The 21,658-nt window shown below is 43.8% G+C and overlaps 1 protein-coding gene across 2 annotated transcripts in view; it reads right to left on the reverse strand.

Moving 5' to 3' along the window:
* The window catches only part of LAMA3 (laminin subunit alpha 3), a 216,580-nt gene that overhangs the window by 12,718 nt on the left and 182,204 nt on the right, over positions 1-21,658 (reverse strand). For both annotated transcript variants that reach the window (XM_058676778.1, XM_012931484.3), the window contains 10 exons: positions 21,401-21,534; positions 20,130-20,274; positions 14,593-14,712; positions 14,119-14,252; positions 8,761-8,878; positions 7,916-8,056; positions 6,764-6,903; positions 5,909-6,040; positions 4,323-4,476; positions 2,443-2,612 (listed from right to left, as the gene is read on the reverse strand). In XM_058676778.1, coding sequence (XP_058532761.1) covers positions 2,443-2,612; positions 4,323-4,476; positions 5,909-6,040; positions 6,764-6,903; positions 7,916-8,056; positions 8,761-8,878; positions 14,119-14,252; positions 14,593-14,712; positions 20,130-20,274; positions 21,401-21,534 — 1,388 coding nt within the window. The remainder of the gene's footprint in view (positions 1-2,442; positions 2,613-4,322; positions 4,477-5,908; positions 6,041-6,763; positions 6,904-7,915; positions 8,057-8,760; positions 8,879-14,118; positions 14,253-14,592; positions 14,713-20,129; positions 20,275-21,400; positions 21,535-21,658) is intronic.

Genomic DNA, 21,658 nt, shown 5'->3' on the forward strand with positions numbered 1-21,658 from the left:
CACTGGCTAGAAGGCAGAAACTGGGTTTATCCTGTTCATAGCTGGGCGGTATCTCCAGTGCCAGCTCCACAACAGGCACTGAATAAATAGTTCCTGAAATGTGTGACGTGGGCAATGGAAAATCTGGAAACAGAACCTCACAGTGGAAGAACCTTGCACTGTTAATTCTCTTGGCTTTTTAATACCAGAAGGCTGAGCTGCACATTTACACTTCAGATGAGCACGTTTCCTTGAGAGCAGCACTCTTCCAAATGAAAAGGAAATCTATATATGTTAAATCCAACCAACCAGATGGCAACATGGCTCAATGTTGCTGTGTTGGGGTGGAGATTTGGGGAATGTAGGGGGTTGGTTAGCCAGTTGAGGGAAGAGATTAGCAAGCGCTACAGAATGTGAAGTACTTTCCATACGTGAGCTTGGTGATCAGACTTGACATATGTTTTCCAGAATGTTTCCTAAAGTGATTTTCTTTTTTGTTCAGAAAAGACTAACTGCCAAACACTAAAAAAAAAAAGGCAACAGTGGATTCAGATTCCACTGTGTGCAGGTGGCTGGAGGTGTTGCTGTTCGTGACTGGGGGCGGGGAGGGAAGCTGGCATGGCTACTGAGCTTGTTTACACATTCACCAGAGTTCAAACAATGACACTGGGGTTCACGAGAAGCAAAACATCCCTAGAATGCAAATCAGAAGAACCACAGCCAGCCCCTCAAGTCATGCAACCTCCTAAGAACACCATCTGAGAGCTACACCAGCTGGGATTACAATAATGTCACAGCTACATTTACTAATGATGGGATGCCTATTCCCTTTGCCTTTTGAAATGCTACCCTTTTCATGTATGACATGTGACGCAAAACTGTTCAGGAGGGCATGGCTGCAGACTCTTCAGAAGCCAGATGAGTCATTCCCAAGAATGTGCTGGGAGAGAAGATGCCAGGGAGGACGCTAGGGAAGGAGGGTGGGCTGGGGACAGAGCAGGAGGGACAGCATCTGCTGCAGCCATTTTTAAAAAAAAAAAAACAAGAGAGATTCTTGTCATGAAGGCCAGCTTGACAAAGCAAGCTGTGACAGCAGTAGAGCCTCCCTGTCCAGTAGTAACAGGGCACAATCCCCCCTTCCTACCCAAGTCTTCCACCAGTTTTGACAAATGAGGAACCCCAGGACTTTCCATGCATGTAACAGGGAATCCCTGGAGCCTCCAGCCACAGGTTCCCCCTTTAAAAACCAGCATTCCTTATTTCTAGCCTTGATATGTCTCTGCTTGCATGGCTTTTGGAGTGGGTTTTCCAAAACCAAACTCCCTAACAGCTCTCACCTTTCCTCCCTCCCTACAAGGAGAGCATAACCAGCTCCCATGTAACTGATAAGAAAACTGAGGTCCAGGAAGATGTCTCATTTTGCGAAAACATGGGAGCCTTGGCTTGGAAGAGCTAAACAGACTGCAGTGGCAAGGAAGTTGCACTAACTCCCAGAGAACCTGCAGTTGGGAACATAGTGGACAGGCAACACCCAGCATCACACTAGGTGTGTAGGACCGGTAGGGTCATAGCTGCCCACCAAGGACTGTGAGGGGAGGTATATGGAGCTGGGCCCCTGATGCCAGTCTGGATGTTCCCCCAGAGGTCATCTCTGGCCCAGATTTTCTCAGTGATTTACTATAGTCTGAGGCCCTTCCACCTGCACCCTCCCAGCATCCTTCACAAGCTTTCCCACAATAAACTTCTCAATTACTTAGCCCCACCAAGGCCTCTGTGCTTCATAGCAGCTGAATGGACTTACACCCTGGGTTTCTGTAACTATAAGGTGGCCCATCTGGATTGAAAAGCATGAGCTAAAGCCAGGTCTTCCTGACCCTTGGAACATGCATTTCTTATAGGAGTGCTGAAGGAATGACTGCCACCTTTTAATTTTGTCTCCTTCAAAACACTGGAAAATTACAAACCTGGCCTTTTGATTTTCTTCTGACATCTTTAATACTACTGCTCATCCCCTCCCTGCCCACAGCAATGGAACTTGTTAGCATAAAAAGTCTAAATGCATTCTCTAAACCTGATTTAGCTCACATTGAGTCTACCTAAAAGAATGACTTCCTTCTACAGGATGCAAGAGAAGATAGGTGATTTATCAGGGAAATAAGCAGCAGCGTTAGAAGAAAACAGCATCAGTCTTATTTTTAGAACCCTGCTGGCTGGAAGCCGGAGCTGAGCTGAGCTGTTTCAGTGTCAGAGCCTGTGCGTCACGTTTGCAACCCAGCTGTGGGAGAAAGCTCCTGGTTGGCACTCATATTCCCCCTTCTGTGCAGGTTGGCACCTCGGTTCACAGGGATGACCGTGCCACCTTCACAAGTGGCAGATGCATGGCATCATGCTGCCAACATATCCCTGGGGTTCAATTGCAATCATGCTCTGAGTTGGCAGTGGAGCGAGAACATTTGAAAATACCTGGCTTTCAGCAACTCCTGGGGAAGCTTGAATAGCAAGTGGCTGGTGGGACTGTCCCCAAACCGGAGGGCTCCATGACTGGGCTGCACCCTGGGAAGTGGTGGGCAAGACCTGGCATCTTTCCATACCTCCATGTTCTTCAGAGAGGCCACTGGTGTGTCATGCAATGGCTGCATGGGAGAGGAGCAAAAAGTCAGGAGAGGTAATTCTCAGCAGGGAGTAAAGAATGATTATCTCACCCTAGGTCTTACTCCATTTTCACTCTGAATCCTCAGAGAGAAGTTTAATAGAGAAATAAAAGATCTGGCCAGTGGTTCCATGGGTGGGGAGTTACCAGCGTGAGACCTTTCTGCAGGCCATTCACTGGCAAGGAAGGGACAGGAGAGGAGTCCCAGCTTGCTCTTGACTTCATAAGCCATCCTTCCCAAAACTGGATCCTTCCCACCTCTGTTAAATAAAACAGCAGACACACTGCTGAATGGAGCTGGCTAGCCACACCCACCAAAGCACATAACCTCCTTCCCAGGATTATTTTCCCTTACCTGGGACATGGGGGTGGTACCACATAACCATGCCCCTTCCCACTCTCATAAGAAATAGGCAACTGGGAAGGGCCAACAAGGACTAAGAGGAGATGGAAGGTGGGAACACCCTCTTTTGCCTCCCTCATCTTTTCCTTTCCTGGTCCACTCTACTTCTAGGCAATGCATGTGTGTGTTCTTCACCTTTAAGTAAACTATATAACTTTGTGTTTCGTGTTTGTTCCTGTGGACAGAGAGCATGCCAAGGACTTGTGTGGTCCACCCACATGCTGTCTCTGGGCTTTGGACTTCTGTTCATGAGGCAACAATATTCGCTCAAGAGGAAAATGCCTGCTGCCCCACAGATCCAAGGGTTTTTCTTGAGAAGATGACTTCAAAGCTGGGTTTGTTGGAAGTGTGGGTGGAATATAACTGAGTGAATGTGGGTGGACCTTGCTTTCTGTCTCACTCTCCAAATCATCTGTGTTGGAATTCCAACTCCACCTTGCACCTGTGGGACCTTGCACACATTGCTTATCTTTTCAAATCACAGCTTTCTTTTTTCTAGAAGATGTGGCTAGTATGGCCTTACTTTTTGAGGATATCTAAAAGATTTAGTTACAAAGTAAGAAAATCCACTTTGTGCTTAATGAAACGCATGGCATATGAGGGCTGCTCAGGGTTGTCCACTTACACTATCTGTGGTGATCTCAGACCAAGTAAGGAATTTTTTAGGTCCTAGTCCTGTGTTCAGTCATTACAATGTCTCCACTCTTTCGCACAAGGAATTGCATTTCCTTTTAGTTTCAGTGGCACACACTGGAGTTTTGACAATTATGAAGTCTGGGCCTGTTCCAACAGGCAACCAAGTACAGCAGAGCAACTGTAGTACTCCCCAGATGTTCTTAAGGTGCAGTCAAGGTGTAAGATGCACTGGATTACACAGGGCCTGGGAACACAGGCTGGTTTTGTCATAGGAATTGCATTAGAGCATGTTGGACATCTAATGGCAGAAGGGGAATGGCCCTTGTATTCTAGACAAAATCATTACATCTGCTAGGGACATACAATAGTGTTAAAGAGCAACACATAAACTACAGCCAAGGTACTGTATGTTCCTGTGACTGCAAAAACCACCAATTCTCATCAAGATACAAAATAATAGCTACAGAGAAAACCAATTTGACATTTTGAGGTGGTTCAAATGTTGATGGCTCAGCAATGGTATTTCATATAGACCCCAATCACTGTGGGAATATGTGATTTTCTTCCTGTTCCCCCACCATCTCCCATAAGGCAGGCTTAAGAGAATCCCCTGGGGGGGATAAATGAACACCAGGATAGGGTGGCAACACTTACCTGGTTGATATCGAAAGCATCGGCCTTGTTCAACCTTGCAGAACCTTTAAGCAGCATTAGAAAAGGAGGTTGGTTCAAACTGCAGCTTCCCAGGGCCACGTCTTGCTTGTTAGATCTACTGGTCAGATCTAAGACTTCAGGACTCGGTGATAATCTGGAACAAGGACGGGAGTAAAGGTTGCTGCTGAAGTCCAACACACTGAGGAAGACTCACGGGTAGAGTGCCCCTTTCCAAAGCACACATCTTACTGTCATGGGTCCCAGGTAAACCTTCTTCTACTACCTCTACATCCCATCTAGAAGACTGAAAAAGGCTTGAGACATTTTATTGACTTGGACTGTGGCAGGACGGTGGTTGCGGATAAATAAGATTACTCCTTCTTTGGATTGGATGTCATCATATCTGACATGCAAATCTTATTCAGAGGGAAACACGGGCACTGATGACATGGACTGATGGTCAACACTGGGAGACATCAGAAAGGTTTATGGAAGGACTGATCTGATGACATTCAGGTAGCAAGTTACATGGGGAAAACTTGCTTGTTCTCATGACTATTTCTGGAACCTCACAAGGACAGGTGTGAACACTTCTTTGTCTTCTCCCTCACTTGCACTGCCTGTTGCAAACACTATACTACACAGGCAAGGACAACATTTCATCAGGAGGAGAGTGAGATCCCCGAGTCACATTGAGCCCACAGGAGGGTGGGTGACCTGCACTGTCACAATACACGCAGGCCCAAGCCGGAGCTTGGTATCCAGAACCAGGCTCTCCCTCGTTCCTGGGGAGAATTTTGCCTCTTACCTTAAAGCAATTCTTTACTGTCAAATGAACACTTTTAAACGCTTGCCTGCATGGAGGAGCCAAGCGCTTCTTTCTCTACTCACAGGCATGTACAACATTGAGATTGGTTTTCTTAGCCCTACATTGGTTCATGCAATTCCTTGCCCTTACAAATAGTGGAGAACTGATTAGATCTCATTGTGCAATCTTGATTAATCACATGGTTGGGTCTGGTGCTATAGTCTAGGGGCTGCATCTGTCAGGATCCCATATGGGCATTAATTCTTCTCCCAGCTGCTCTACTTCTATCTAACTCCTGCTAGCGGCCTGGGAAGCAGTTGAGGATGGCCCAAAGCCTTGGAACCTGCCCATGTGTGGGAGACCTGGAGGAAGCTCCTGTCTCCTGGTTTTGGATTGATTCAGCTGCAGTCACTGCAGTCCTTGGGGAGCAGATGGAAGACTTTTCTCTGCATATTTCCTTCTCTCTGTATATCTGCCTTTCCTATCTATGTATAAATCAAATGGTCAGCGTGATTGTTTCTCATGGCCGTAATCTGAAAGTTAAGGTATTTTCCAATGTTTTGTGCCCAAACTTTTCCAAATGGACCCAGGGCCCAGGACTCTTGAGGTGGTTAATTTTTAAATGTGTATATATTGCTAAAGCAGGTGGCATTTCAAAGGTTTGCAATATGAGAATGGCATGCAGCACACACTGACAATGCTGACCTTGGCATCCCAGCCCTTGAGATGACATCAGTGTGGGCAAGCTGTTTGCATCAGTTGCCCACAGAACACCCACCTCTGCACAAAAACATTGCTGATGCAACCCTCAAAAGAACTCCCGCCCAGGCGCAGAGACTGCTGGGAATTTGCAAAGCCTTGCAGCTTCTGGCTGCTCCTCAGAGGCTGATCATCAACAAGAAGACGGAGGCTGAAAGGGGAGGAGAGAAAAACAAGTGAGAACTGCTGGAAAGCTGATTCTCGCAATGATGTCAGTTGACTTTGCCTCAGTATCCACAATAGAAAATATACAGTTAAATCAGACTTAACTTTAAAGAGCATTAATAATTTCAATGTGTTTCTATTTACATGTAACATTTTATTAAAGTACTATATGCATACAGAAAATGCATATATCTAAGTGTTCAGTCCAATTTTTTTTTAATTTTTTAACAATTTGAACACACCAACGTAACCTTAGCCCAAACAAACAAACAAAAAACAGAATGGGTCAGGACTCCAGGAAGCCTGTCATGTGCTGCTCAATGCTCTCCCACCCCCATCGCTGCTCGCTGTCCAAGGATGACCACTCCCTTGAATTCAAATCCCATTGATTGATTCTGCTGGTTTTAAAGTTTGGTATAAGTGAGACCCTAAGAGGTGAACTCATCTGTTTTGTTGCACAGTATGTTTGTAAGCTCCATTCACATCATCAAACATTAGTTCTAGATCTTTCTTTCCTACTGTTAATATAGCATTTTATTTTGAATACACCATGATTTCTTTATTTGTCCTGCTGTTGCTTGTTTTTAATGAGGAAATTGTTATAGAACAAGAAATAAGGACAGGATATCAAGGAATATATTTGTCAAAAAGGCACCAAGAAAATTCCGTTGAACTACACAGAGCCCAGGGGAAGCAACACGGCACTCACCCAGCACTGTCACTTATGACAGACACGTAGTGCAGCAGGCCGTCCACGTATGTTTGTGGAGATCGAAAAATTGTGCCGCTGCTATCCTTGGTGCTCACTTCAATATGACCATTCTCCAGAGTGACCTGTAGGCTGCTCGTCTGAAATTAACACAGAGGATCACATCAAGAAACCCTCTGCATGTACAATGAGCATGTCAATATCTTATTGACAAACCATGTATGAAACAGGATGTTTTGACCCACAGTGTTTTGACTTTGTCATTCTGAAGTGAAGAATATTGTTTCAGTATTTTGACTTCATTTTTAAAAATACATAAAAATCTTACACAAATCATTACATTACCAATAAATTTGTTAAAATCACTATGCTGGACTTACATTTACTAAGGCAATCTAATGTCTCAACCAATTACACAAAATAGCTAAATCACTTCTAACTTTTTCTATCTATATTTTCACTTGGATGAAATGATTACCATCAAGATTCGTTTCTGAATAAATTTTACAGCAAAGAGTTGATTTATCATTTTTTCATTTATGATGATAACAATCATTTCTTCTTTTTGGTGCTTATGCATTTGTTTTAAATTATCTGGTCATTATTTCTAGGAAATACAGCTTTTCCTGTTAAACTAGGCAGATCTAAACTTTGTCGAGGTGATTTGACACTGTCAATTATTAATAAAAATAATGTGTAATTCAGCAGCTCTCATTTTAACTGTGTTCTCTACCAGGTCCAGTTTGTATTCTTTAAAAAGAGGTCATTTTTTGTGCACTTTCAGTCTGAAACAATTTTACAGCACATTATAACCACTGCTGTTTGTATTTTGTGCTGTTTTTTTCCAGTTGACAGTATGTATTATGAATTGGGTCAAAGAATGCTAATTTAGATATATTTATTGGCTAACCCATGAGACACAGAAGACAATCCCCCTAGGATGTGTCTGGGATGCCTCCGTTGCCACATGTATCAACTCCATCCTGTACATTACAGTAGACTTTCTAAACTTGACTTACTGTAGAATTAGCCCAGGATGGCAATGGAAGAAATGCTTGTCTAACTCCTCCACTTTCCAAAGCCCCCTGTCATTTTTGACATCAAATTTGGAGCTCCGTGTTTGATTCAATGTGAATGCACACTATTGCATACCCGTGTCTGATGATTTAATAATATACCACTAGGCTGAAACGTCTGGAACCCAAATGAGGTCTGGTAGTGGTTCGGCAATGGGAGACCCAAATTAGAGAAACTCAAATATCCTCCTTTGGAGAATGAGGCCGATCGCACGAGCTGCAAAGCAAAGATAGCATTAATCACTGATGCTGCAATCATTTCCCGGCTGAAGTACAGTGTTTTATTCTGCCTGTCTCACTTTCCCAAAAAGGACTGATGTGATTCATGTAGCCCCTCAGAAAGATGTGGAGCTTGCTTTTCTACGTAAGAAATAACCTTCATCTATAGGGTTTTGTGTTGTGCAAATGGATGTTGTTCTCTCCCACACACTAATTTTGCAATTTTTAAACAATCTATTTATTTATCTGTTTGATAAACAGGAAATTGTCCATCTGATGGCTCATTCCCCCTGTGTGCCACAGCCACAGGGCTGAGCCAGGTGGAATCCAGGAATGACCAACTCCACGTGGGCTTGTAATGTGGGAGCAGGGGCTCAGAACTTGAGCAGTCATCTGCTGCCTCATTGGCACGTAAGCAGGAAGCTTGACTGGAAGCAGAGTTGGAACTAGAACGTAGGCACTCAGATATGAAATGCAGGCATGCCAAGCGGCAGCTCTGTCCTCTATCCTACAATGTTCACTCCTCTCCCTGAAATTTAATAAGTGAACTTGAGGACATGACATGCTGTCCATTGCAAGTACACAGCATATATGAGCTTGCTCACTCTAACACAGTATGCTGCCAGGAAACAGTCACTAGCTAGGGTGTGCTCATGAGTCTGGATGTTCTGAAGAATCTCAAGGTTCTAACCTTCTTCTTACCTTCCAGTCTTCGGAGCACTTTTTGGTTACTCCGACAGAGTCATTCAACCGAATGACTCCAGTGGTCTTCTTCAGATTCTTCATGCAGCCTCGAAAAGCAGGTGTAGAAATGTTTAATCTGATTGGGGAAAGAAAAGATAAGAGAAGCGATTACATTGGGCTTTCCCCAAGAACTGTGCTTTCTGCAATACTTCCCTTCACAAGCAAGAATGTGATCTGTTCCCATGGAATTCCTGGGATCCTGCCATATGATCCTAGGAAAACTGACTTCCTTTCTGGGTGAGTTAGCATTCCTTATTGTAAAAATGCAGCTAACATTGTTAACAGAAGGATGTCAGAGTCTCCAAAAGGCAAAGAGATAAAGAATATACATGATACCTGCAACTGTCCAGCCCTACCTCTCAGAATCATGGTATTGCAAGGTGGGTAGGCACATTAACAAGTGGATATACCACATACTATATAAATATGCATTAGTACATTAATAAGCAAATTGTAAGAGCCACAGATGCTCTACAAACTTTTGTCACAGTTTTTCTGCTGCTTCTTAAGCAAGCCACTGTAAACCCTGAAGAAATGAAGTGTTATTTTTGTTTCTGTTCAATGAATGGGTAAGGTATCCTGATTTGAATAAAGTCTGTGAAACCTGTAAATAGAATGAACACTGGTTCAAATCCTCGCTGCTCTGCTTTTATACCAGCTTCCTGCTAATACACCTAGGAAAGCAGCAGGAGACAGTCCAAGATGGAGCTCCAAGATAGAGTTCAGGGCTCCTGGCTTTTGCCTGGTCCAAACCCAGCCATTATGACCATTTGGTGGGTGGACCGATTAATAGAATATCTCTTTCTTTTTCTCTTTCTCTTTTACTCATCTCTTAAATAGATAATTTTTTAAAATAAAATAGTATGTGTAACATACTCAAATGGTACTTGGACCAAGTAGAGACTCAGCGTGAGATATAGGATTAGTGACAATCTCCATATTATTGCTATAACACCAGCAATTTTTAATATTTATTTATTTATTTTTAAAGATTTATTTATTTTTTTATTACAAAGTCAGATGTACAGAGAGGAGGAGAGACAGAGAGAAAGATCTTCTGTCTGGTGATTCACTCCCCAAGTGACCACAACTGCTAGTGCTGCACCGATCCGAGGCCAGGAACCAGGAACTTCTTCCGGGTCTCCCACATGCGTGCAGGGCCCCAAAGCTTTGGGCTGTCCTCAACTGTCTTCCCAGGGCACAGGCAGGGAGCTGGATGGGAAGCGGGGCTACCTGGATTAGAACTGGCGCCATATGGGATCCCGGGGTGTTCAAGGCGAGGACTTTCGCTTCTAGGCCACGGTGCAGGGCCCTATTTATTTATTTGAAATGCAGTCAGGGAGCAGTGAGAGAGTGAGTTATCTTCTATTAGTTGGTTTATTTCCATAATATTTACAATACCCAGAGCTGCACCAGGTCCAAACCGGAAGTCTGGAACTCAATCTAGGTTTCCAACATGGATAGCAGGGACCCAAGTACCTCAGCCATCATCTGCTGCTTCTTATGTGCATTAGCAAGAAGTTGGACTGAAATTGGATGCAGGACTCAATCCCTGGTACTATAAAAGGGGATACAGGTATCCCCAGTGATCACTTAACCCCCAGTGCCACAACACCCTCTCTAGCAGGGATTTCTCTTCCCACACACTGCCTTAACATCTCCCCTTGGACTTCAGAATATGTCTGGCACTGATTTCACAGAAAGTATTAGCACGCATGAAGTAACTAGGACCAAGGCAAATACATATTTGTGTTTCTTCCACAAATGATGTGATAAGAAAACCCAAGCTGATTTCATTAGAAATCCCCAAGGCTTCTACATGGAAAGGTGTCTGCATGTGCCTTAACTCAATTCATTATAAACCGTTAAATTGCATGTCATATGTGTTAAAATTAAATTTCATTGAAAGGAAAAGGAAGAAACAAATTCTAACTTGCGTTGAGGAGCAAGTTTAATCATTTTTTTTTTATCAAGATGCCCTTTTTGCCTCAGAAGACAAAGTCCATTTCAGCTCTGGGAGCTTGTCTATTTATGCATGTTTGTACAAGTGTTTCAATAGGCCTGTTGGACACCAACATCCTCTAACGTCACTCTCTCCATAGAGTAGAGATCAAAGGGAGAAGGTGGCAGAAAAGAAAAGAGGGACAATAAAGGCATTAAACACACAGTACCTGTTTTGATAAGGTAGTACGACTCCATCCTTCCAGTAACCTCTTTTCAGAGATATTTTCTGATCCAATGTTTATATAGCAGTTACCACGTGCCAAGCTGTGCTAGTTCCTGTACATGTTTGAATCCCAGCAGGGACCCTAAGGGATAGGCATGTTACTGTGCCCACATTAAAGATGTGGCCATGAGGTGCAATGGGGTTGAAGTCCTTGCTTAGGTCACGCAGTGAGTAAATGGCAGAGCTGGGTTTTATCCCATCACGCCATGCAGGTTAGCCCTTAACAGTCTGGGTACCTGCAGTTCTTGGAAGTGATCGTAACTTCTAACTACACATCCGTTGTCTAGCAGAGGCATTAAGATGGGTTTATTTCTGCTAGTCCTGGAGAAGGCTTGGGGATGGGTCTTGTCACTTTGGCTCATGTAGAGACCTGGATTTCTGTTCTGATTCTAACGTGCTAGAGCACTGTGATTATGGAGAGCACACATTGCAGTATTAATAGGTTCTGATGTAGCACACTTGTTCTAAGCTAAGCTGGCTGTAAAAATTGAGCCAACTCCACTGCTGTTATAGGTAGTTCTCAGCAGAACACAAGCAAAATGCAATGCTAAGCATGAGTGAATGAACACTGGATCCCTCACTGACTTTTGCTTTTCTGATGATTTCCATTTTAATGTGTTGCTATTATTCTCCATACCTCTAGGGTATGGTTCTTAGGGAAAATGACCTTGCTGGTGTCAGCCCTTCCAGCAGGATCAGGAAGCGTTTGCACCTCTCCTGGGAAGCAGATGGGATCAACAGGCTGGGATTTCTGATTATCATATTCAATCGCTCCAACAATTGGGTCTCCATTCCCAGAAGATGTATTAGAGTGAGAGAGGGAAATACAACAGTCCCCCCCCACACATATACACACAGAATCACTCAGGGAGAGCTGCCTTCATTAGCAATCACAGCTGCGTGCCCTGGTCCAAATCACACAAGTGCACCCTGACTGGCTAGGTGGTCAGAACACAGCCCTCCCTGGAAAGGGCTGCCAGGTTTCCCTTACAGGGTCAGGCTACGAACTGTGGGTAAAATTTTCTTCTTTTTTATTTGAAAGGCTGAGCAACAGGGAGAAAGAGAAACAAAGAGATACAAAGAGAAAGAGAGAGAAGGAAAGGGAGGGGGTGAGAGAGGACAGGAGGGAGGGAGGGAAGCAGAGAGAAAAAGAGAGAAAGAGAGAGAGAGAGACACTTCTATTTGTTGTTCACTCCAACATGAATACAATAACAGGAGAATAGCCAGGCCAAAGCCAGGAGCCAGTAGCTTCATCTGGGTCCCCCACATAAGTGGTAGGGGCCCATCTTCTGCTGCTTTCCCAGGCACATAAGCAAGGAGCTGGATCAGAAGGCATGGCAACCAGGACTTGAACTGGCACTCAGGGGGTACTAGCATTGCAAGCACAGCTCTGGCCCCAGATGGACAGAAAAGGCTCTTTCTGTCCATCTAGACTGTAGGAGGCCAGTCTGAGGACTCCCTGGAACACCAAAGATTAGCTCACAGGGTTGGAGCAAAGCCCTGAGCAACTGAACATGACTTAGCTACTTTTGAAGAAATGAAAGATCAAGGAAACCTTCTGAATGGCCTCTCTATGTTTTGCCTTTTACATGTTCTTGCTATTGCTAATAAAAATTTGAAGCACAGGAGCAGACATTGGCATAGTGGTTAACAATGTTTGAGATACCTGCATTCCATATCAGAGGGCCTAGGTTTGAGGATCAACTCTGCTTCCACCTCCAGTTTCCTGTTAATGTGCACCTCAGAGGCAGCAGGTGATGGCTCAAGTAGTTGCACTCTGGTGCCCATAAGGGAACCATCGCATTCCAGGGCCCTGGCTTAGGCCTGGCCCAGTGTGGATGTATTTGAGAAATGAGTCAATGGATAAAAGATCTGTGTGTGTGTGTGTGTGTGTGTGTGTCTTTCAGATAGATCGATAGATAGGTAGACAGAGATAGATAGATAGATAGATACAGAAAATAGCTAGATGTCGAAAAATAAACTTGCTCAGAAAAAGAGAAGCAGCCCTGTCTGCAAGGTCCTAAGACAGGTGATTACTGCTCTGTATGTATGTATATCTCCACATCTCTGTGTGTATATGTGAGTCTTTAGATGAAGATCAAAAGGAGAAATAATTTGAGTACTGACTTAACTCAGAGTCATACCACTCTTTGGTGGCTGGCCATCTTTTCTAATAAGCCTGGATTGCCTGAGTGACATCACTGTGGGTCTTCTGCTAACATTACACAAATACAAACCAATGTCCAATGCTTCCCAGCATCCTGGGGAAGACTGTCTCATCACTCAGGATGGGCCCCCATCTCCATCACCTTGCTTGATGGCACACGTGGGGTGGGGAATATCCATGTGAACGAGACAGTGTCTCTTACACTTTTGGGAAGACTGCCAGAGGGGAGCAACCTCAGCTTTCAGTGCCCACTTCTTAGGCCATGGGGAACCTGGGCTGTCCTATGCCAGCTTGAAGGGTCCAGGGATACTGCTTCCATTCTATTTACTGACAGCACTGTCTCCTTAACTCTATCCTTGTGGCTTCTCTCCACTCACAAGCAACAATGGAGTAGAGAGGGCATTTAGCCTAGTGGTTAAGACACTCACACCCTGCATGGGAAAGCCAGGGTTAGATTCCCCAGCTCTGGCTCCTAACTCTGGCTTCCTGCCAGTGTAGACTCAGGGAGTCAGCAGTGATGGCTCAAGTGCTTTGGTTCCTGACACCTGCATGGAACACCTGGGTTATGATTTCAAATCTAACTTAAGCTTCAGTCCTTGCAGGCTTTTAGGGAGTGAATCAGTGGATGGGAGTTCTCCCCCACTCTTCTTTCTCTTTTTCTCACATAATAGAGAGAAAGAGAAAGATAGAAAGAAAGAGAGATTTACAATAAGGTTGACACACAGTTCTCCTAGGTACCCTGCTTCAAATGCCTAGTCTCATGATGCAAAATTTATAATCTGTTTTACTCTGGTGACTGTACTATTAATGCTGAGAGATGCTTCTTTGAAAACTAAAATAGATTTATCAGTAGCAAAACAACAACAAAAACTACTGAGACAGACAACTAGTTCAAAGAAATCAAAGCCAAGTGTGGTCTCACCTTTCTCTGATGGCAATTGGAATTCCCCCCAGGTAATATGTGCTGAAGTCAAATAGGTCCCCTTCAATTTGAATGCTTTGAGAATGCATGCTGATTAATATTTGCTTTTGGGCTTTTCTAACGATGATCTGAATCTGAAAGAAATGAGAGATGGATTAGTAGCTTACTCCCAGTGACTGAGCCGGGCTATTTTTGTATTCCACCAGATTCATTGCTCTCCCTAACAGGATCAAGATCTGATCCTAAAATATTATAACAGAAACATTTGCAACTGCAATCCATGGTGTTTTTACACATACCATTTGCCTGTTAGATATTTCTGCCTGAATATTTGCATTTTCAAAGGATGTGTCCCTCAGTTAATACCCAGCAACTCATTTGGTACTACAGAGGTTTTTCTTGGGGATCCTGACCCCACATTTTAGGGAAATGAGGCCATTTAGCAACTCAAGGAGACAGACGTAAAGGTTGTACCGAATGGTCCCTCCCGTTGTTGATGGTGCCTTGAATACCCTTCTCTTTGGGGGGTCCCGAATCCAGTCTGTACCGCACCATGAAACTGCCATCTTCCACGTTGAGAGAGATGAAGCGGTCCTGGAACACAGGAAGGGACAGATCACCACGGACAACTAGAGCACTGGACTCAGCTTTTTCCCAGGTCACAACTTCTTCTCAGCTTCCGCAGTCCCCTTCATGCAAAGGGAAGAAAGTGTTGTCCTATTTAACTTGCAGGAAGAGTAGGAGGGTGTGGTCTTGTAAGACAGGCTAAACACCATGTTCAGCACCTGGCACTTGGGAGGAACATTAATGAACACCAGCTGTTGTCATGATCATGTGTCCCACACTCCATTGCCAGCATGCAAAAATGGAAACCAAGGATATACATCTTTGTTTTTACTTTTTAAAGATTTATTTATTCATTTGCAAGGCAACTGAGAAAGATTAGATAGATAGATAGATAGACAGACAGACAGACAGATAGAAAAAGAGAGAGAGAGAGAGAGAGAGAGAGATCTGCCAACTGCTGATTGACAACCCAAATGGCTGCAATGGTCAATAAGCCAAAACTGAAAGCTTGGAATTCCATCCTCATCTCCCACATGGATGGCCAAGTACTTGGGCCAAATTTCACTACCTTTTCAGGTGCAATAGCAGGTAGTTGGGTTTGATGTGGAGCAGCCTGGACTCAAGCTGAAGCTCATATGGGATGCTGGTAGAAATAGGTTTAACCTGCCCTGTCCCCCAGATCTCAATGTCATCTGAAAGTAGGACTGCCACCTTTGAGAGACAAATAGGGTCTTCCTTCCTCACCTGAGATCTGTCACTGTCTCTCAATTTCCTTCTACCTCTCAGCCTCATCTGCGGCTCTTCCATCTTTGCTCTGGGAGTTCCTTGGAGATTGTACTCAGGACTCCTCCTAAGCCACGGGTGTGCTGTGACCAGCCACAGTCTCTCTTGCGATTCCAATGTGGGCACACCCACAATGCCAGCAGTTTCTCTCCAGCCCAGGCCTGTGTGCTGGGGGCCAGGTCTGCCCAGCTGTCTTCCCTGTGGGCACTGTTGTTACTTGCACGACTGCCACATGCCTCTGCTTGGGAAGGTTTTAGACAAAAGCTGTCTGTCTCATGCCTCCCACATGCTGTCACTGCCTCCTCTCCTTCCTACACACTGTCGCTGTGTTTTCTCTTACACACACACACACACACACACAGAGCCACAGCCACACATCAATGAATCATTCCCTATCCTCTTTTACCCCTACTAACCATATTGTGAATTCCCCCATTTCTTTCTTTATGTCTGTCTTTTTTGGGAGGGTGGATGAGGGTTAAATATTTGTTATTTATGTTTACTGAAAAGGCAGATTAAATGGCCTGTAAAACAGCTGGAGATGAGCTGATCTGAAGTCAGGAGCTTCCTACGGGGCTCCCGCGCAGATGCAGGGTTTCAAGGCTTTAGGCTATCTTCCACTGCCCTCCCAGGCCACAAACAGGGAGGTGGACAGGAATCAGGGCAGTCAGGACACAAACCAGCACCTACATGCGATCCCAGTGAATGCAAGGTGAGGATCCAGTCACTAGGCCATTACATCCTACCCTCCCCCAGCCTTTCTTGACTCTCCTTGCCAGACTCTTTGTCTCATCCACATGTCTTAACTAGACTGCATAGCAGCAACTTACAGGTTATTCATGTCCCATGTCCTCTTTCTTGCCTCTGGAATTCACGTTTCTTTCTAAATCCATGGTAGCCTTTTGAGATTGTCACTGTTGGGGCTGGTTCTGTGGCACAGCAAGTTGGGCAGCTGCCTGGACATTGGCTATCCCATGTGGGTGCCAGTTTGAATCCCAACTATTCCACTTCCAATACCACTCCCTCAACTTCTGATGCAGCTTTCTGCTCATGTGCTTGGGAAGGCAGCCGAAGATGGTCCAAGTGCTTGTGTACCTGCATCCACGTGGGAGACTCAGATAACGCTCCTGGCTCTTGCTCTCTGCCCTGATTCCTGTCTTCTGCCTGACCCAGCCTAATCAGTGTGACCATTTAGGGGAGTGAGCCAGCTGGTGGAAGACTTCTTCCTCCGTTCCTCCCTCCCTCTAATTCTGACTATCAAATAGATAAATAAATAAATAAATCTTTATAAAATAATATAATAAAATAAGACATGGACATAGGCAGAGACATAAAGAAAAGGAAAGAAAATGCCAGTGTGAACAAGCTCCTTTCCCATGCTAGCAGGACACAGTCCTGGCTTCCGAGGCTCTGGCCATCTCCTAGCTTTGTTCCCAGCACTCCCTTGGCTCCCCATGCCACCTTCACTCACATCCAGGAGGGCGGCTACCCTTCTCCCTCCAGGCCTTTCCTGTGTACCTTCCCTCCTGTCCCCTCAACCCCAATTCCTCCTCTGCCCTGTTCCCTTCAGATGCCCGTTGCTAGTTGCCCTCCACGTCTCAGGTTCATGATCCTTTGCTCAAGAAAGTCTTCTAAGTCATGGTGCCTCCCAATTCCTCCCCTATGTTACTCTCCACAGTGATGAATGAGGGAATGTGTGAGTTGCATTATCTTTGGTTAACATCTGTATCTCAGTCTAAAATTTAAGAACATGGTAGGATTGAGTTGTGGTTGTTCTGGTCATAATGTTATGCATACATAATATGTGACACAAAGACTTGAATTGGCTGTTTTCTCAGAACAAAAAGAAGCCCAGTAATTTCTGCCTTAGGGCCTGGAGGCTTTGCTCTCATCTGGCCTGCCCGTCAATGATGAGAAGGTTGCTAAGAAGGCCTCTCCTTTAACAGAAAGAAAAAGAAATTAACAACATTATGAAGTTAAATAACATGCTACTGAATGACTAATGTGTCGCTGAAGAAATGATAAAGAAAATCAAGAACCTTCTTGAAGAAAGGTATGATCTATGAGTCATTGAAGGATTTAATCAGAAGAAAGTGTTTTGAAGAGATGAAACTAACAACAACAAAAAAATCAAAATCCATGAGCTATAGTTTTGGCTGATTTTTGTTGGTGAATGTGAATCCTGTAGGCAACAGATGGGTTTTGTTTTTTAAACCAGTCTACTAATCTATGATGTTTGATTGAGCTTAAGCCATTTACACTCAGGGTTAATATGTTTGGGTGGCAATTTGGTCCTGTCATTTTAGCAATGGGTTGTTCATTGATTTGGTCTTGATTTGGTTATCATTTTACTGGAATGTTCTTCACATTTGCCTTTGGTTTTGGTGGGTGCTATTCTTCTGCTCTGTCAAGAGAACATCTTTAAGTATCCTTTGTAGGGCAGATTTTCAGTAGCATGTTATTTAACTTAATGGTGTTGTTAATTTCTTTTTTCTTTCTGTTGTTGATTCTGTTTTGTGGCTTTTCACTTAAGAGGATGTATAGTAGCTGTGTAATGGAGACTCTCATATATAGTAACATGTTATTTAACTTCATGGCATTGTAAATTTCTATTTTTCTTCATGCTGTTGATTTTGTATTGTGGCTTTTCATTTAAGGGGATGTACAGTAACTGTGAAATGGAAACTAATATATCCAGATGTGAGGATACAATGCAGTATGCATCTTCTACTTCCAGACTAAAGATGGACTCCCAATGAAACTGTTTACTATATCCTGACAATAGGATGCTGGACTCTCTGCCATTGTCCATGCCCACAATAATGGACATATGACTGTGTATGAAAACTATACTTCAGCAATGACATAGGGAACTTGGGGGTTGGGGGAGGAATTGGGGAGGGGATAAGGGAAATCCCAGGGGCCTGTGGAACTGTATCATAAAATGATAATAATAATAATAAATAAAAGATTTAAAAAAAAGAAGGTCTCCCCTTGAAGCCTGGGGCCAGCTTCCTTATTTAAAAAGAATATCAACCTTGGGCTGGATTCTAGAGTTCCATGGGAGTAGCAAGTGCTTCCCCAAACAGCAACTCTCCTGGGCCATTTCTTACATAATGCTGTCATGCAAGTTTTCCTGTAATAGAAGTGATATTACTGATTCTTTAGGAACCTCAAAAGGTAGTACAGGTTGAGCATCCCTAATCCAAAAATCCAAAATCTGAAATGCTCTAAGATAACAAACCTTTTGAGCCATAAGTCTGATAGTTTCATGTGTACAACTTTGCTTCATATACAAAATTATAAAAATATTGCCTCAAATTATTTATAGGTTACGTGTATAAGGTACACATGAAACAAATGAATTTCATGTTTCTTTTTGGGTCCCATCTCCAAGATATCTCATTAGTTATATATATATATTCCAAAATATGAAAAAAAAATCTCAAATCCAAACTTTTTCTGATCCCAAGCAGCATTCTGGATAAAGGTTACTCCAATCTATACAAAGAAGACTCTGTTTTGAAAACAGTCACTGAGCCCTGGAGATACTGCATGACTTGTCAGCTTTCCAAACCCTTCAGGCTGCTTAGGATCTTTGCAAACCATCAAAACAAGTCCAGCCTTGGATCTCCTGAAGGTCCAGACCAAACGTAATAAGCGAGGGTCAGACCAACACTGCATCCCTGCCTCCCTGCACACAGGCCTGGTCAAATCTCAAGCTTCATCCTCATCCCATGTTCCCAGAGCAGATTCTATGGGCTGATGTATACCTCTGCGGAAAAGCTACCTGGGAGAGCAACTACAGAACCTCGGGTTCTCTGGGGCATTGAGCTGTAAAGTTCATGGTGGATATGAAGGAGAGCACTGTTCTGGCCAACTCAGCATAGAGCAGCAGGGTGTGCTAGCAGTCACTTGAAGAAGGTCACCTAGCATTTTCCTAACCTGAAGGAGTTAAGAATGGTCCTCAGGGAGCTGATGATCTACCTAATAGTTAAAACTGCAAGGAAGGTGCCCATGGCTATCGAATTACCTAGATGTGATACCCAGCTCCAGTTCCTGACTCCAGGTTCCTGCCACTACAGACCCCTTCAGCAGCAGTAATGGATCACATGGTTGGGCTCCTGCCACCCATGTGGGAGATTCCAGATTTTGCTTGGCCCAGCTTCAAACATCACAGGCATTGGAAGAGTGAACCAGAGGATGGATAGAAAGTTCTGTAGAAGCCTTGTCTGCTTGAAGGTAGAGAAATTCCACATCTTGGGAGCTACCATCAGTCCCACACAGCCTGGGAAGAGGCAGACCAGAACAGAAACACCAGAAAGCTGAACAGTGTAGAGCTCATAGAACCCCAGCAGTACTCACTCATTTTGAGGCAGAATAAGTAGGTTACCAGGTCAACAGCAGTTTTCAAATAAAATTAGCAAAGAGAACAGAACAGGAGAGGAGGAACATCTCCCACATTTTGCTGGCATTGTTTCAAATTCCCGATAACATAAAAGATATACTCCTTAGTCATCTGGGCCAAGCACAACGGGACCAAGGGGAAGGGTCCAGGTAATATCTGCATGTGGCTGATGGTTTGTAACAACCCAATCATGCCTAAGTTGTCAAGCAGAACAGATATATCCATTAGTATTGGGGTGGTCGTCATCAGTTACCTGGTTTTCTGCAAAGAACACCACACCTCTGTCCACAGTGGTCTGAATTGTCTGTGCAAAGGTGAGGATCTGGGAGTAGGGTTGAGTTCGAATTCGAGCATAGCCTGTACCTTCAAAGTAATTTTTGTCCGACTCCTCCTTTCTCCTGTGAACATCAATTATGGGGAATCAGACCATGGCAGCTAAAGATCTCTATTCAAATGTGCTCATGGACACGAGGGGCTGTTCTGTGTGCAGTACAAGCACAGGTACACAATATGAGGGGGTCACTGTTGTATTCAAATGGAGGCAGCATCTTTAAAATGTGAAAACACACAGTTCTTTCTCCTGTATGCATTCTCCTACTCTTTGATAATCAAACCCTAGCTCAAAAAAAAATGATGATATTCAAAAGTCCCTTTGAAAATGTCTATCAGTTGAAGATGATTAAATGCAAAAATTATTAACTTAAAATGTAATTGTATTCTGAGTAATAATCACTTGAAAAGCCTCAGAATATTCAAAATCCTTTGAATTGCAGAGAAGGTTAGGAGCTCAAGGCAAAGATTTTCAACTAGATTCAGTTTGGCAGAATGCCTAAGTCACGATGGTATATTTTTTGCACAGCTATTTTTTAGTACTTACAACAAGTACAAGTTTTTGTGCCTAAGTCACATACCAGCTAATGTTGACTATTTTGTACTAAAAGGCACCACATTTTAAGAAATAATTATTTAAGGAAAATGGATAAGGCCCAGTGCAATAACCTAGTGGCTGAAGTCCTCGCCTTGCATGTGAGAGGATCCCATATGGGGGCTGTTTTCTGTCCCAGCTACTCTACTTCCCTTCCAGATCCCTGCTTGTGACCTGGAAAAGCAGTAGAGGATAGCCCAAAGACTGGGACACTGCACCTGCATGGGAAACCCAGAGGAAGCTCCTGGCCCCTGGCTTCGGATCAGCTCAGCTCTGTTGTAGCCACTTGGGGAGTGAACCAGTGGATAGAAGAGCTTTCTCTCTGTCTCCCCTCACTGTAAATCTGACTTTCCAATAAAAATAAATAAATAAATATATTTTCAAAGAAAAATGGAGAAAGCTCTATCAATCCAGTGTTTTATTAACAGTAGAAGGTTGCCATGATTAGATTCTAGGAGGGACTGTCAGTGCTGCCTGCACGCATGGTTCAAGGACTGCTGGTCCAATTTTACAGGCAAGTCCTTGAACCCTCCCTTCCTTACTTAGATACGCAAGTTCTGCACCAGCAATAGAGACATTGGTTGTGACAGTATATTTACCTTCTGCAGGGTTCCACTTCAGTTGTATTGAGATTGAAAGTTTTTTTGAAGTTGTATAAGCTCAGAACATTTTCATTCAGGTCATCTAATTCAATACAACCTTTATATGGCGGGAGTCTTAGTCTACTGGGAAGCTGAAAAAAGAAACAAACAACTAAATCCTCCACCAGTGTATCACAGAACAAGAATCAGGCTGTCACAGAAACAGAACAAGCCTATCATTTTTAGTAATCTCTGGAGTATACAGGTGAAGGGCAT

Source organism: Ochotona princeps, chromosome 18, assembly GCF_030435755.1.
Source record: "Ochotona princeps isolate mOchPri1 chromosome 18, mOchPri1.hap1, whole genome shotgun sequence".
NCBI lineage: Eukaryota > Metazoa > Chordata > Mammalia > Lagomorpha > Ochotonidae > Ochotona > Ochotona princeps.